Source organism: Hyla sarda, chromosome 4 (assembly GCF_029499605.1).
Source record: "Hyla sarda isolate aHylSar1 chromosome 4, aHylSar1.hap1, whole genome shotgun sequence".
In the NCBI taxonomy this organism is placed as follows: domain Eukaryota; kingdom Metazoa; phylum Chordata; class Amphibia; order Anura; family Hylidae; genus Hyla; species Hyla sarda.
Window position 1 is genome coordinate 218,322,492 of NC_079192.1, and position 16,118 is coordinate 218,338,609.

The following is a 16,118-nucleotide window of genomic DNA, read 5'->3' on the forward strand; positions in this document are numbered from 1 at the left end:
GTAGTTCTTCAAACTTACCTCAGCTTGAGCACCACTTATATATGTGTGTGTGTGTATGTGTATATATATATATATATATATATATATATATATATACACACACACACACACATATATATACTTATATATTTGTGAAGTAGTATTATTAAATCAAACAATTCTTAATTTCACACGTCTCCTCAACAAAAAGACATGCAATAAAGTTTTTTACATATACATCTGGAATAGCATTTTACTTCTCCCCCTAAAAGAAAAAGGAGTAAAACAGCAGCACACTGGTTTATGGAGCATCATTTCATAGAAGTGCATCTTCTCTATATACTCCTGTGCTCTGTGCCAAAGATACCGATGGAGGACAGCAGGTTCATGGGGCATACAATGCAAATGGTCTGTCTGTCGTGAGTGTGCAGACTAATGTATTTTGCAAAGAGGAGGTAGCTGAAAGTATACAGAGATGAGCTTAGCCTCACCTGCTAAGATGAAATGTTGCTGCAGCAATTTTAAAACCTACAAAACATCAGGAGTGTTTTAATGTGCATACATTGAATTAACTACAGAGAAGTCAACTTCCCCTTATGTGCCACCTGGGGTCATTGTTTTAAAAAAGTGAAGCAGCTTCATTTACCAAAACTCAGGAGATGTTTACAAACCTTCTAGAAAATAAGAAATTAATTACATGCACAAAACTAAAATTATGTAGAGGAGATTGATCTACTTTGGAACTGTAATCCCCTTTCCTGTAAGTAACCCTTCATTGCTAGATGGGCAGATAATATAACGCAGCCCTCTAGCGCAATATAAGGGTGTTAATGAAAATAAACATTTACAAAGTGAATGTACATACACTAAAGTACAAGTATGATAATCCCTCGGATAAGGTACAAAGTTTACAGGGCCCTTGTATTGGACCGTTTTTTGTTTTTTTTCTTTTCAAAAGCTTGGATTTACCCAACATCTGTTAAAACATATCTTCATAAATAGTTACAAAATCTGGCAGACACATGGAAAAATTTACTTCTTGTTCAAAAATTGGACATCTAAATGCCACATAACATGAAAAACAAGACCAGATTTCATTTTTTCCTTATTTTTTTTTTCTCCCCAGTCCCCATCCCCAGAAAAAGTGGGTCAGTAAAGCTTACAGCTGAAGACATAGAGGCAAATTTTTCCAATGACCACAGTGCACACTAAGCAAGGAAAAACAAAACAAAAAACAAAAACAGGAACAAGGTACAGTACTTCAAAAAGAAAGTCTGAGGCTAATGCCAGATCAATCATAATCCTTTTATCGATACTGAGAATGTCAGCGGTTAGTTCCAAAGGAGCAGAGCAACTCTGTAGACCAAAATATTTTCTATGAACTTAACCAGGGATGTCTCAGGCACTCGCCAGCAGATGCACGCTTCTCTGGAACCATTTCCAGCATAGGAGTGAGAAAATCTGTAAATTGTGCAGCATCTTCATGAGGCCACCCATACTTCTCCACTAAAACGTCAAAGAGACTCCAGGGCTTTAGTTTAGTGATGTGTCGAAGCTCTCCTGAACAGTTTGAAACACATATTTAGTAAACCAATAGGAGATTAAGCAAAGTATATTCTTATAATAAACAAGGACACTTTAAACCAATATCTATTATGAATTTGACCTATTTAATGCCTGCATATGTTACTAGCATAGTGTGTAAATTCTCCATCAACATTGTGAACTGGGCTTGAAATCCTTAAATACTATTAGTCGATTTACAAAGTGTTAACTGTGCTACATTCCAAAATGGATTGCCATTTATGGGTAATAAAAGCAAAAATAAACAAAAAAAGGGCACAAATATAACACTTATTAAAGAGAGTATGTTAAATGGAACATGTGGTTTGAGCTGCAGGCAGCACAGTAGGAGAAACCAAGAAGATTAATATACAGTTTTGTGGCAAAAATAATTACGTACGGCTTATAAATATTCTGTGCAGCTGTGATTGAGGTCAATAGATCACTTTGGTGTGATGGTGGGGTACACACCTATTGAGAAATTACACAAGGAAGCATCCCTTTTCTCTTTTTTTATTTCCTCCTCTTCCTCAAGAAATTGTATATACATAGATACAGTCATGGCCGTAAATGTTGGCACCCCTGAAATTTTTCAAATAAATTAAGTAATTCTCACAGAAAAGGATTGCAATAACATGTTTTGCTATACACGTTTATTCCCTTAATGTGTATTGAAATTAAGCCAAAAAAGGGAGAAAAAAAGCAAATTGGACATAATGTCACACCAAACTCCAAAAATGGGCTGGACAAAATTATTGGCACGCTTAATATTTGGTTCCACACCCCTTTGGAAAAAAAAACTGAAATCAGTCGCTTCCTATAACCATCAATAAGCTTCTTACACCTCTCAGCTGGAATGTTGGACCACTCTTCCTTTGCAAACTGCTCCAGCTCTCTCTTATTGGAAGGGCGCCTTTTCCCAACAGCAATTTTAAGATCTCTCCACAGGTGTTCAATGGGATTTAGATCTGGACTCATTGCTGGACACTTCAGAACTCTCCAGCGCTTTGTTGCCATCTATTTCTGGGTGCTTTTTGACATATGTTTGGGGTCATTGTCCTGCTGGAAGACCCAAGATCTCGGACACAAACCCTGCTTTCTGGCACTGGGCTGTACAGTGCAACCCAAAATACATTGGTAATCCTCAGATTTCATGATGCCTTGCACACATTCAAGGCACCCAGTGCCAGAGGCAGCAAAACATCATTGACCCTCCACCATATTTTACTGTAGGTACTGTGTTCTTTTCTTTGTAGGCCTCATTCTGTTTTCGCTAAACAGTAGAATGAGGTGCTTTACCAAAAAGCTCTATCTTGTCTCATCTATCCACAAGACGTTTTCGCCGGAGGAATTTGGCTTACTCAATTTCATTTTTGAAAAATGTAGTCTTGCTTTTTTAATGTCTCTGTGTCAGCAGTGGGGTACTCCTGGGTCTCCTGCCATAGTGTTTCATTTCATTTAAAAGTCGACAGAATGCTTGTGCTGACACTGATGCTCCCTGAGCCTGCAGTACAGCTTTAATATCTTTGGAACTTGTTTGGCGCTGCTTATGCACCATGCGGACTATCCTGCGTTGACACCTTTCATCAATTTTTCTTATACGTCAATGCCCAGGGAGATTAGCTACAGTGCCATGGGTTGCAAATTTCTTGATAATGTTGCAACTGTGTACAAAGGAAAATCCAGCTCTCTGGCAATGGACTTGTAACCTTATGATTGTTGATATTTTTCCACAAATTTTGGTTCTAGAGTCCTCATAGTCCTCTTCTCCTCTTTCTGTTGTCTATGCTTAGTGTGGAACACACAGACACACAATGCAAAGACTAAGTGAACTTCTCTCCTTTTTATCTGCTTTCAGGTGTGATTTTTATATTGCCCGCACCTGTTACTTGCCCCAGGTGAGTTTTAAGGAGCATCACATGCTTGAAACAATCTTATTTTTCCACAATTTTTAAAGGGTGCCAATGATTTTGTCCAGCCCATTTTTGGAGTTTGGTGTGACATTATGCCCAATTTGCTTTTATTCCTCCTTTTTTGGTTTAGTTCCAATATACACACAAAGGGAATAAACATGTGTATAGCAAAACATATGTTACTGCAATCCTTTTCTGTGAGAAATACTTAATTTTCTAGAAAAATTTCAGGGGTGACAACATTTACAGCCATGAATGTAGCTGTCAATCAGCATTTAAGATCACCCACTGGACTCCAAACTCAGAATGAGAAGGACCGCTAATGAAAAGATCACAATTTCTACTGAATCTTTTCCCACAAAATGACCAATCTAATTAGCTTCTGCAAAATAACCCGATAAAGGCAGACTAGACAGCACGTTCAATGTGACTGGTTACCTATAAAGTGCAGAATGTTGAGGGCCATAATCATACAGGGTCATGTGACAGAATGCCTTATGTGGGAAATAATGACAATTATTGTATGGTCTGTTAGAGAACATGAGGCAGGAAATAATAAGGGTAGATTAGCTGGACCAGGTGTTTTTTTTTTCTTATCACAATTTTTATTAATATTTCTATTAAAGGCATTGTCTTGGGACCAATTCTTATGTAAGGGGAAGAAAATAAAGTGTTCTCATCTGTCCCAATGGGGCCTTGTCTCGTTGCTTAGCACTTCCTTGTTGGGTTCACACGTTTTGGTTATAAATACTGACCAAAACACAGCGTTATACATTAAATTTAGTCCTGGACAACTCTGTTTAATTATAAACAATACTTAAACACACACTATTTGCAGTATACTTTTAAGCCATATTTGAAGGTATCAAAAATAACAGTATGTGCTTCATTTCCAATATAACTTGTCATTTTTCTGCAGATTGTAACGTTTGTATTAGTCCAAAAACTATTTGGAGCACTACCTCAGTATTCAATGCTTGGTGCCAGCACTCCAGACTCAACCAAAGTCCAACCATATAGAAAGACCATAGTGCAGGACACAAAAATGCAAAAAAAGTAAAATTAATTTATTGTCTCACATCATTTCAGCAAGGTTTCAGTCCCACACAGCAACCTCTTTCAAGTTCAAGGACTGAAACATTGCTGGTATGATGTGAGACAATAAATTCACTTGCCTTTTTTTTGCATTTTTGAGTGCTGCACTATTGTCTTTCTATATATATATATATATATATATATATATATATATATATATATATACACACACACACATCCCAACCACTTGCAGCACTACTTATCACTCAGTATGGTGCCAGCGTTTCAGACTCTATGAAATAAGAAAAATATAAAATCCCATCCCTTCCCCAATATCGCGCCACACCCCTACCCTTCAATTCCCTGGTTGAACTTATGGACATATGTCTTTTTTCGACCGTACTAACTATGTAACGTCCATTTTGTATTTACACAAGATGATGGCACAGTACCATTTTCACAGCTTGAAAATGTTCCTGTGAGCGGACAGAACCGTTATTGTGATGTGAGCCAATAAACCTTGATTTTTTTCACCATTGGAGAGTGCTGCGCCATCATCTTGTGTGTGTCTGTGTATATGTACAAAACAACATTATGAATATTATTTTAAGATACACTTTCTGTAACTAGTATTTACACACCAATGAAAGTAAAGCAGAATTCTAATATCCTGCTAGTAACTTTATGGTAGAATGTTACTACTCCCCAAACAAGCACTAAACATTTTTAATCTAAATCATGCACAATTTCACAATAATGTGTTACTATAGTATGTAATGCAGATCACAAATTAAATTCAAAGTGGACTATAGGTTACCATATGATTTAGGAAAGATGCAATTACGCACTGCTCTGTGGTGTAAAAACACAGTTACCTTTTTTGTTGAAAAAATCCTTGGAATATTTTCCCAACATAGCAAATTTTCGAGGGATTTTTCCCAGCAGTTCAGTGATCAATGCTATGTGATCTGTGTTTGAAAAACATTGCCAGCAAAACAGAAACATACAACTTATCAGTACACTTCATACATTTACAAGTCAGGCCCGGCACAGACAGAATTATCCTGCATGCTGTCATATCACAGGTTCTGTGGAATCTGGATATGATGGTGCTGCAGCACCAGAGGAACCCTCCAAAATACTTGCTGCAATAATATTAATTCACTGAGGAAAAAAACTTCAAGACAACCAAATTGTCAATAAGAGTCTGTAGTTTCCAGACATAATGAACCAACTTTATGTTAACTGTTACAGCCCAAGCAACAGCAGCAAGGATTTCATTCTGTCTGCATCACGATGCCTTCTGTAAGGAAGAGGTACTACCTCTGCGATTGAAGAATTCCCGAGAATATTTTCCAGACAGAGCAAAGTGTCTTGGGATATTGCCTAGAAGCTCAATGATGTGTGCTATATGGTCTATGAAGGAGAGAAAAAGAGGAGTGAAGGAGCGAGAAAAAAAAAAAGAACAGAATGAAATAAGAAAAATAAAGGGAGGGGAAACAGAATTTATTACAAAAGAAAAAACCTCCAAACCAATTATATGGCAAACCCATGCAGATCAGCGACACCATTAGTAGTATACATGACTAGTGTATGTGCCAGAATAAATCAACCAAGCAATAAAGCATGGGAATGAATAGGTTCACAGACAGAAAATAGAAAAGTCTTGCTATGCCAGTTAGGATAATTAGTCCTTAAATATTTGCTGTAACCTCTCGCCTTAATCCATTGTCCTCATATAGCATCAATAGAATACAATAGGTACAATGAGCTGAACTTTCTATATGTGCGATTTGCTTGTGCGAAAATACTTAATGGTCATTGCTAGTGTTTTCACCTACTGCCTAACCAACCTATTTTCTAACATTCTACATGACGCAGCTTGTGCTTTATCAGAATCTTACATTATCTATTCTATTTCCAGAATTACTGAAATTACCTTCACCTAACTCTAGTGAGCAGCTGCTCAAAAAATGGAGAAAGACATTTCCTGTCAACCTGCACTGTTTCTCTTAACTCACAAAAAATACATTAGCGAAACCATTAAATATGTATAAGCAAATGAATGTATACATCAAATATAAACCATGCAAAAGTCTTTGTGACTGCCTGCAGAGATGCAAACAAGGAAGACCTGGGTATTTCCCAGTGCATAATGATAGTATAACATCATGGGTATGTTCATATGTAGTGGATTTGCTGTGGAGATTTTCTTCAGCTGCAGGAAAATCTGCAGTGAAAACACTGCACACAAAAAAAAAAAAAAAAATGTATATATATATATATATATATATATATATATATATATATATATATATATATATGTGTGCAGATGTTAGCTTGTCTTGTTTAAGTTTAGACAATTCCTTTTTAGTTGACTTACTTATATGCCAAAAATGTTATGAGGCAGCCATCTTGCCTGAGATTGTTTAACAGCATTTAGAGATACATTTTGTAGCAAGCCCCATGGACATAGGAAACAATAGACAGGAGCTATCCCACTGACATAAATGGGAAAGGTTTGACCTTTGTCATTCCACAGGGAAGTGGAGGCTGTAAACATCATATTTTGTACTATCTACTGGTATCACCTTTTACTGTAATACCGTAAAGATCACTTTTCTCATCTTAGTTCTCATTTTAGTTTCAGGCTCAGTGATAATAATACTGCAAGACTTCATGATTATTTTTAAATATAGATATTAAAATGGAAAATTTGAAAAAGCCACCAAAAATTCTTATAAAATATGATTTATATGATTTAAACAATTGGTCATTTTCTGATGACATATTCCCTTTAAATGATGGCTGCCATGACTGCAGCAAAAAATAATGTGGTCCTGCCAAATTTCAGAAAAAAATTGCTTCTTTACAAAACTACAGAGTTCTGCTGTATATAAAAAAAAACAAAAAAAAAATAGTTTTATTAGGCGGAAGCTAATATACTTATGTATTTTTGTCATTTGTGACAATTTGTGAGTTAAGGCAACAGCTTTATTGCAGACTGGTACAGACATTTATTTTGCAGTGTCTCCGGCTGTAGCAAAGTTATAGCCCAAGAAACATATTTTTTCATTTGGAACTTATTTTGACATGTAAGAGAGCCGGATATGTAATTTTGAATATGTATGGCCAAATACAGACTTTTTTTTTTTTTTTTACTGTATTCAGACTATTTTATGGACAAATAAAAAGTTAGCCAGATCCATTGTGCATATATAGCCAAATAAGACTGGAAATCACACCTTGCCAACTAAGCCATTTACTGCTCTTTTGCCTAAAACTACTGCAGCTCAAGCAAAACCTTTCAAACCAATGCATGTCTTACACAAAGATTTAATGTCTTCTGAGTGACACTATGAAATAATATGAGCTTGCTGAACAATTTCCATCCACTTCACTCTTGATTATGAGAAGAAATAAACACATTTTAACAATTACTGTACATAGACACATCCATAACATATGGCTATCCTTTCTTTATATTCAATGTATATAGGTCTGACAGCATTAAGTGTCTTGAATTACAGATTGTAAAGAATGAAAGGTAATGTAGAGTAGAGTGTGCTGTCTTGGTTCAGCATAATGATACTATATATGCTGCCATTTTCAAAAACACGATTAATCATTGTGGCATTTGTTATGTAAATATCGGACAAGTAACATTTACAATAGTGGAGATGTTTAACCAATAACAGCATTCATGACATTTTTTGTGTATTAATGATTACTTTTGATCAATGATAAAATAAAAATGGTCTTTTAATGAATTTACACCAACTAGAAGGCAAGCTGGACAACTAAAATGATGTGTGTGTGAACCATTACTCCATATAGGGCTCCAAATTATTAAAACACTAACAAGTTGGAGAAATATATTGGTTGCAGCTCCAAATAAGAATTAAAATATTGCATACAGTGTGTTTAAAGGGGTATTCCAGGATTTCTGGTTCTTTGAATGTAAGACAGGGACAGCAAAGTTAGTATAGTTGTCATTCCTTTCCTCAGAAGTTCCTTTTTTGCAGCCTACAAAATGAGTTGTCCCAGACATGTGTGTACATTCCTTATCATGCAGATTCACAGCTTGTGTGTCAGGTAATGTCTGGCAAGTCATGTTATCAAAGGGAGAATGGCGGTGCTGTAATGGGTGGGGTTACCGATGTAAGGGAGGAAAACAAGTCACCTCCCACCTTGAAACAAAGGATCCTGGGGAATGTAGTCTGAGGGAGGCCACAGACACAGGAAGTAGCCAGTTACCAAAAACAAGACAGCAGCATGATGAGGGACACCGTACACAGCCATTTACCACCAACACAAGCACAGATCCTTGGTGTATATAAAGTTTACATAAATAAGCCAGCAGGACTATGGTAAAATGTGTGGGACAGGGAAGGCATCACTAACCATCCTTTAGCCATAGAAGTCTACTGGATATAGTTCAACTACTTGTAAGAAGGTTCCATGCACTGGATATTATTTATGTGTTATGTGAATATTCTCATGATCTGCAAAATGGCTCTAGGTTTATGCTTCATATATTCTGCAAAGAATGTTGATGGTATATTTGATATAATGCTTGTGTATGTTAATGGAACATCGCATTTCAAAGGATGTGTTCAGTTATAACATTTTAATAATGTACTGCTGGCTAGTTAGTGGAGAACCCTGTTTACTCTACAAGGTGTGTAGGCATTAGGCGTAATAATGGTTCTAACCTACACATGTAAGTGTGTGTGTGTGTAAGTCTCAAAATATTTTGATACATAATTGGAGTTGTGACCAATATATTGTTTTTGTTTTTTTTATTTCCTTTCGGTACTAATGGTGGAGATATTGTGGGGCTTTTTCACTACTATTTTGGCAAAGGGTGCAGCCTTCTGCAATTATGAATCTTAAGAGGCATGGTGTAGATTTGAAAATCCCCATCATGACATGAATTACAGTCATATATTTTCTGCATTATGTCAATAGGGTTTTCAAGATCCCATTTATGTTTCTTCTACCTTAAAGGGTTGGTCTGGGCAAAAAACAAAAATATGTTCCATGGCTTATGGTGGCGTGAAAATACAAAACCTGCTATACTCACCTCCTCTGAGCCCCTGCAGCTGCCACACTGATGCTCCAGATTCTCTGCTTCTTTTGGGTTCTGTGCCGTCCTGCCGCAGAACCTGCCTGCTCAGCCAATCAATGACTGAGATACAACTACAACTGCTGTAAGCAGGTCCTGTGGGGTCAGCACAGCATAGAGCCTGGAAAAAGTGGAGAGCAGTGGAGAACCAGAAGCATCACCTGTGGAGGAACTGAAGGAAGTAAGTATAGCATGCTTTTAAAATTCTACCCCATGCCCTGCTGAGGTGCAGATGTGTTTTGTCCAGACAACCCCTCTAATTTGTCACCAATCTCTGATCTGAAATTGACACAGAATATCTGCAACAAATGGATTTTTGAGTTAGGCCAAGTCTACACTGGGTTTTGTGTTAACATTTAACATACACATTTTATACTCTAGAAAAGGAAAGAAACTACGGTATACAGAAAAATAAAAAAAACAAATGACAATGTATTCCAATGGGAAATGGATTCTGTTGTATGGCATAGCGCGTAATGCATAATGGCAAAATCTGCTTAATGTTTCTGTTTTTATTCCCTTCAAGAGAATAAAAATGTGTATATTAAACATAAACACAAATATGCAATGGGAAGACTCACTATCTGGAATTCAGACAGATTTTTTGGTTAATGGAAATAGTAATTTCATGAATTTAGTAATTTCCTCAATCACGCTAAAAATAAATGAGTGACTTCATGTAGATATCATTTCTGGCAAAATATTTAGGAGGTGCTTAGAGATTACTGGGGCTAATGTTACCTGATTTTCATGTTTTGCTGAAAAAGTTAAAGAAACACTCTGGGATTTAAATTTTTTTTTTTTGCTCATACAGTGCAACGTAGGCTATCATTAAATAATGTAGAGGTTTTTGTGCATGCTTTGTGCTTACCTATTTAGGATATTGTGGCAGCCATGAGTTTTGAGGTGTAATTTGAGCTATAATCACAATTATGGTGTTTTATCAGGATTTATCAGGCTGTGTTAACACATCAAATTTCTACTACCGTATATACTCGAGTATAAGCCGTGTTTTTCAGCACGATTTTTCGTGCTGAAAACACCCCCCTTGGCTTATACTTGAGTGAACTCTCTGCCCTCAGTGGTCTTCAACCTGCGGACCTCCAGATGTTTCAAAAACTACAACTCCCAGCATGCCCGGACAGCCATCGGCTGTCCGGGCATGCTGGGAGTTGTAGTTTTGAAACATCTGGAGGTCCGCAGGTTGAAGACCACTGCGGCCTTCGTCATCATCCAAACCCCCCCCCCCCTTTAGTTTTGTACTCCCCTCCGCTCGGCGGGACGTTAGGGTGAGCTGGTCCGGGCCATCTGTGCTGCAGGGACCATCCAGTGGGGAGGGATAGTTGTTCCGGGCTGTCCATCTTCACCGGGGGGGCTCTTCTCCGTGGTACGGGCCCGGCCCCAGAATAGTGACATTGCCTTGACGACGACGCACAGGGACATTCATGAGTCCCTGTGCGTCGTCAAGGCAACGTCTCTATTCCGGGCCCGAAGCGCGGAGAAGAGGTCCCCCCGGTGAAGATGGACAGCCCGGAACGACTATCCCTCCCCACCGGACCGGTCCTTGCAGCACAGATGGCCTGGACCAGCTCACCCTAACGTCCCGCCGAGCAGAGGCGAGTACAAAACTAAAGGGGGTGAGGGGGGGTGGGGTCTGGATGATGTCGAAGGCCGCAGAGGTCTTAAACCTGCAGAATTCCAGATGTTACAAAACTACAACTCCCAGCATGCCCAGACAGCCGATGGCTGTCCGGGCATGCTGGGAGTTGTAGTTGTGGAACATCTGGAGGTCCGCAGGTTGAAGACCACTGTAATCAGACACTGACAAGCGGTGATGATGAAGAGGGGGGGGGGGGGCTCATGACAGGTGGTGATGATGGGATGATAACAGGTGGTGATGATGAAGGGGGGGTGTGGGATGATGACACGGGGATGATGACAGGCGGTGATGATGAAGGGGGGGTGGTGGAATGATGACAGGCGATGATGATGAAGGGGGGGTGTGGAATGATGACAGGCGATGATGATGAAGGGGGGGTGTGGGATGATGACAGGCGGTGATGATGAAGGGGGGGTGTGGGATGATGACAGGGTAATGATGACAGGCGGTGATGATGAAGGGGGGGTGTGGGATGACAGGGGGATGATGACAGGCGGTGATGATGACAGGGGGATGATGACAGGCGGTGATGATGACAGGGTAATGATGAAGGGGGGGATGATGACAGGCAGTGATGATGAAGGGGGGATGATGACAGCCGGTAATGATGAGGAGTGTGTTAATGACGGGGGTCTGGATGATGACGGGGGGGGGGGGTGATTTATTTCCCACCCTAGGCTTAGTCGAGTCAATAACTTTTTTCCTGGGTTTTTGGGGTGAAATTAGGGGCCTCAGCTTATACTCGAGTATATACGGTACATTTTTAAACTGATTCCGCTGTGATTTTCAAAAACCTTGGTAAAAATTACAAGTTTTTACCACGATTTACAACAATGGTGGAAAAAGCACAACAAAAAACAGAAAAAGCGGAATAAGTAAATACAGCCTTAGAGGAGTAGTGTACCTACTATACATCCTGAGGATTCCATAGAAATAGGCGCAGCATACGGATCTGGGTACGGAGGGGTCTGATAGCTAGCAGTAGGGGATTTGGTAGGTGATGATATCAGAGAGATAATCACATATTTCAAATTAGAGCAATAAAACACATAGAACCAGCTGCGCTGGAATAAAAATAATGGCGCTGTACAACTAGTGAAGGTGAGTGTGCATTATATGCGCCAAAAAAACTCAAAATCCTGGAGTGCTTCTTTAGGTATTCAGTTTTTGAAATGAGGATTATTTCCATCACCAAAGCAGACAAATTTATGAAGAATATCCATTTCTCCCAAAGATACCAGCACGCACCTTCATCTCTAGAGTAGTCCTCTCCGGAATGTGGTTCAAATAAATAGTCTCCAGTTGCTAGTTCGAATGCCTAAATCAAAAAATAACCAAAAAATTAAGAGCATGAAATTGAAAGCCAAACATGTGAAGCTGGTATTTTCTATGATACAATCCACATAATGCGCTAGTGCAAGAAAAATATTTGTAAACAAAGAAGTTGTATGAAAATTAAAAAATCTCTCCACTGACCGCTAAATGATGCTTTACTACATTTTAATAGGCAGTTTAAACCAGCAGCACTCAGGTGACATGTACATGTACGCTCCCGATGCTGCCATGGAAACCAGTGATACCAGCATTGGGAGAAGTTACAATGTATATACACTACAATGTATATACACTTTAGTATAGAAGCTCTTTTACATCTTCCAGCAGCTCTTTCTTTCATATTTAAGAACTTGATTTATCTCAACACTCAGACCAATCAAAAAACTTTTGACATGTCTCTACAACATTATCTAAAGTTTTTTTTGAAGGACAGTGCCAAATTTATTCCCTTTTTTGCTGAGACTTGAAAGACCAATGAACTGTTCTATAATGCTTTATCCCTTAGCATCAACAAATTCAACACTTGGCGAGCATGAATGTCTGGCTACTTGTGACAAAAGAAATAAAGTCTGTAGTTGACCAAACACATAAGATGGCCCATAGCTATCTTCTCTGACCCCCAGATAAACATGTACTCTTACCATACAAGCTGTACTCCAAATATCAGCAGGCGTGCTATACCCTGCTCCTATGAGAACCTCTATGGAGCGATACTGTCTGGTCTGTATGTCTTCAGTGAAGTGTTTGTGCTGCACAAAGAAAACATTTCTTATAGATAGGAGGTAATAAATATAAATATATACTGTCAACAGGCAACAAGAGTTCCTTTACATACCACCCAACAGGCATTTCCAAGATCTGCAATTTTAACCCTAATGTTGTCAGCATTTCTAGGATCCAGTGGGTTCACCAGCAGATCTGCAGCACGCATTTTATCTGCAATATAAAAGTAACTAGAAATTAAATACATTCTTAAAAATGACAAGGCATATGGTCAAATTTTGCATACTATGTGCTACAACTGAAACTATTATACCCCCATTCCATTTGGTACTTGCCTGTTCTATTAACATGTCACATGTAAATTACTATCATAGAAAACTACATGAAAATACTAGAAAAGGATGTAGGTGCATGAATGTTGCATAAAAACATGACATTCTTTCCAATGCGTTAGTACATTATATATATTTTTGTAAAGAACATTTTACACTATTTAATCCCATTAGGGGACCTGCTGTCAGTCCAGTTCTTGCTATACCTGGAAAAAGTCCAGACTATTCCAGCATTGTTGTCATGAAGGAAAAAAGGGCTGCCCTTAAGAGTGTTCTTTTTAACCACTGGATGCCATTCATTTTACCAAGTTTTAAAGAGCTGCACATGAAATAGCTCCATTGTCATGAATGTGATGAATATAACAAAAAAAAAAAAAAAAGACACTTCTGAAGATGTAATGAAGTATTGTATAGGCATGCAGAGGAAAGGATAAACTAACAGCAGTAATCCCATTGTCTTTCATTTATTCCTAAAGGAAGCACAATACTTTACTAACTACTCTGCATATACAGTCATGGCCATAAATGTTGGCACCCCTGAAAAGTATTTCTCACAGAAAAGGGTTGCAGTAACACGTTTTGCTGTATACATGTTTCCCTGTGCGTGTTTTGGAACTAAACCAAAAAAGGGAGGAAAAAAAGCAAATTGGACATAATATCACAACAAACTCCATAAATGGTCTGGACAAAATTATTGGCACCCTTTACTTACTATTTGGCTGCACACCCTTTAGAAAAAAAACTGAAATCAGTAGTTTCTTATAACCATCAATAAGCTTCTTACACCTCTCAGCCGGAATATTGGACCAATTTTAAGATCTCTCCACATTTGTTCAATTGGATTTAGATCTGGACTCATTGCTGGCTACTTCAGAACTCTCCAGCGCATTGTCGCCATCCATTTCTGGGTGCTTTTTGACGCATGTTTGGGTTCATTGTCCTGCTGGAAGACACAAGATCTTGGACGCAAACCCAGCTTTCTGACACTGGGCTGTACATTGCGACCCAAAATCTGTTGGTAATCCTCAGATTTCATGATGCCTTGCACACATTCAAGGCACCCAGTGCCAGAGGCAGCAAAATAACCCCAAAACATCATTGAACTTCCACCATATGTCACTGTAGGTTCTGTGTCCTTTTCTTTGTAGGCCTCATTCTGTTTTTGCTAAACAGTAGAATGATGTGCTTTACCAAAAAGCTCTATCTTGGTCTCATCTGTCACAAGACATTTTCCCAGAAGGATTTTGGCTTACTCAGGTTCATTTTGGCAGAATGTAGTCTTGCTTTTTTATGTCTCTGTGTCAGCAGTGGGGTCCTCCTGGGTCTCCTGCCATAGCGTTTCATTTCATTTAAATGTCGATGGATAGTTCGCGCTGACACTGATGCTCCCTGAGCCTGCAGGACAGCTTGAATATCTTTGGAACTTATTTGGGGCTGTTCATCTACCATCCGGAATATCGTGCGTTGACACCTTTCATCAATTTTTCTCTTCTGTCCATGCCCAGGGATATTAGCTACAGTGCCAAGGGTTGCAAACATCTTTTCGCACTGTGGACAAAGGCAAATCTAGATCTCTGGAAATGGACTTTTAACCTTGAGATTGTTGATATTTTTCCACAATTTTGGTTCTCATGTCCTCAGACAGTTCTCTTCTCCTCTTTCTGCTGTCCATGCTTAGTGTGGCACACACAGACACACAATGCAAAGACTAAGTGAACTCCTCTCCTTTTTAACTGCTTTCAGGTGTGATTTTTTCTTTATTGCCCACACCTGTTACTTGCCCCAGGTGAGTTTAAAGGAGCATCACATGCTTGAAACAATTTTATTTTTCCACAATTTTGAAAGGGTGCCAATAATTTTGTCCAGCCCATTTTTAGAGTTTGGTGTGACATTATGTCCAATTTGCTTTTTTCCTACCTTTTTTGGTTTAGTTTCAATACACACAACGGGAATAAACATGTGTATAGCAAAACATGTGTTACTGCAATCCTTTTCTGTCAGAAATACTTAATTTTTTTGAAAATTTTCAGGGGTCCCAACATTTACGGCCATGACTGTATGCCTAGATATAAATACAAACATTAAAAATGCCAAAAAACATGTAGTTCATATAAGGCAAAAATTCACAATGCAAAGTAAAATGCACCTCAAAGACTGACATACATAAACAGTCAGTCAAGCTTAAGGATCTGGGACCCTTTGACAAGGGCCAAATTTGATTGCTACTGCTCCACCAAAAGTTTCCCAAGGAAGGAGAACTGATGGGTACCTCTAATTCTGTAGCTTGTTCAACAATAGTCATTAGGAAGAAAGACTAGTCAACCTTGTTCGATACTACAGAAAAGCTACTGTAGCACAAATTGCTAAAAAGAAAGTTAATGCTGGCTATGACAGAAAGTTAGCAGAATTCACAGTGCATTGCTACCTATAAGGGCAGTACCAGACCAGTC

General features: G+C 38.6%; 1 protein-coding gene across 5 annotated transcripts in view; it reads right to left on the minus strand.

The window, feature by feature from the left end:
* Window positions 1–512: 512 nt before the first annotated feature.
* Window positions 513–16,118, minus strand: part of SRPK2 (SRSF protein kinase 2) — a 157,891-nt gene continuing 142,285 nt past the window's right edge. For 3 of the 5 annotated variants that reach the window (XM_056573532.1, XM_056573535.1, XM_056573534.1), the window contains 5 exons: window positions 13,449–13,549; window positions 13,255–13,362; window positions 12,527–12,596; window positions 5,814–5,906; window positions 513–1,539 (listed from right to left, as the gene is read on the minus strand). In XM_056573532.1, the coding sequence (XP_056429507.1) occupies window positions 1,355–1,539; window positions 5,814–5,906; window positions 12,527–12,596; window positions 13,255–13,362; window positions 13,449–13,549 (557 nt within the window). In that variant the 3' untranslated portion in view covers window positions 513–1,354. Of the gene's footprint in view, window positions 1,540–5,365; window positions 5,459–5,813; window positions 5,907–12,526; window positions 12,597–13,254; window positions 13,363–13,448; window positions 13,550–16,118 lie in introns of all 5 variants that reach the window. The other 2 variants (XM_056573536.1, XM_056573533.1) reach the window with 2 other exon arrangements.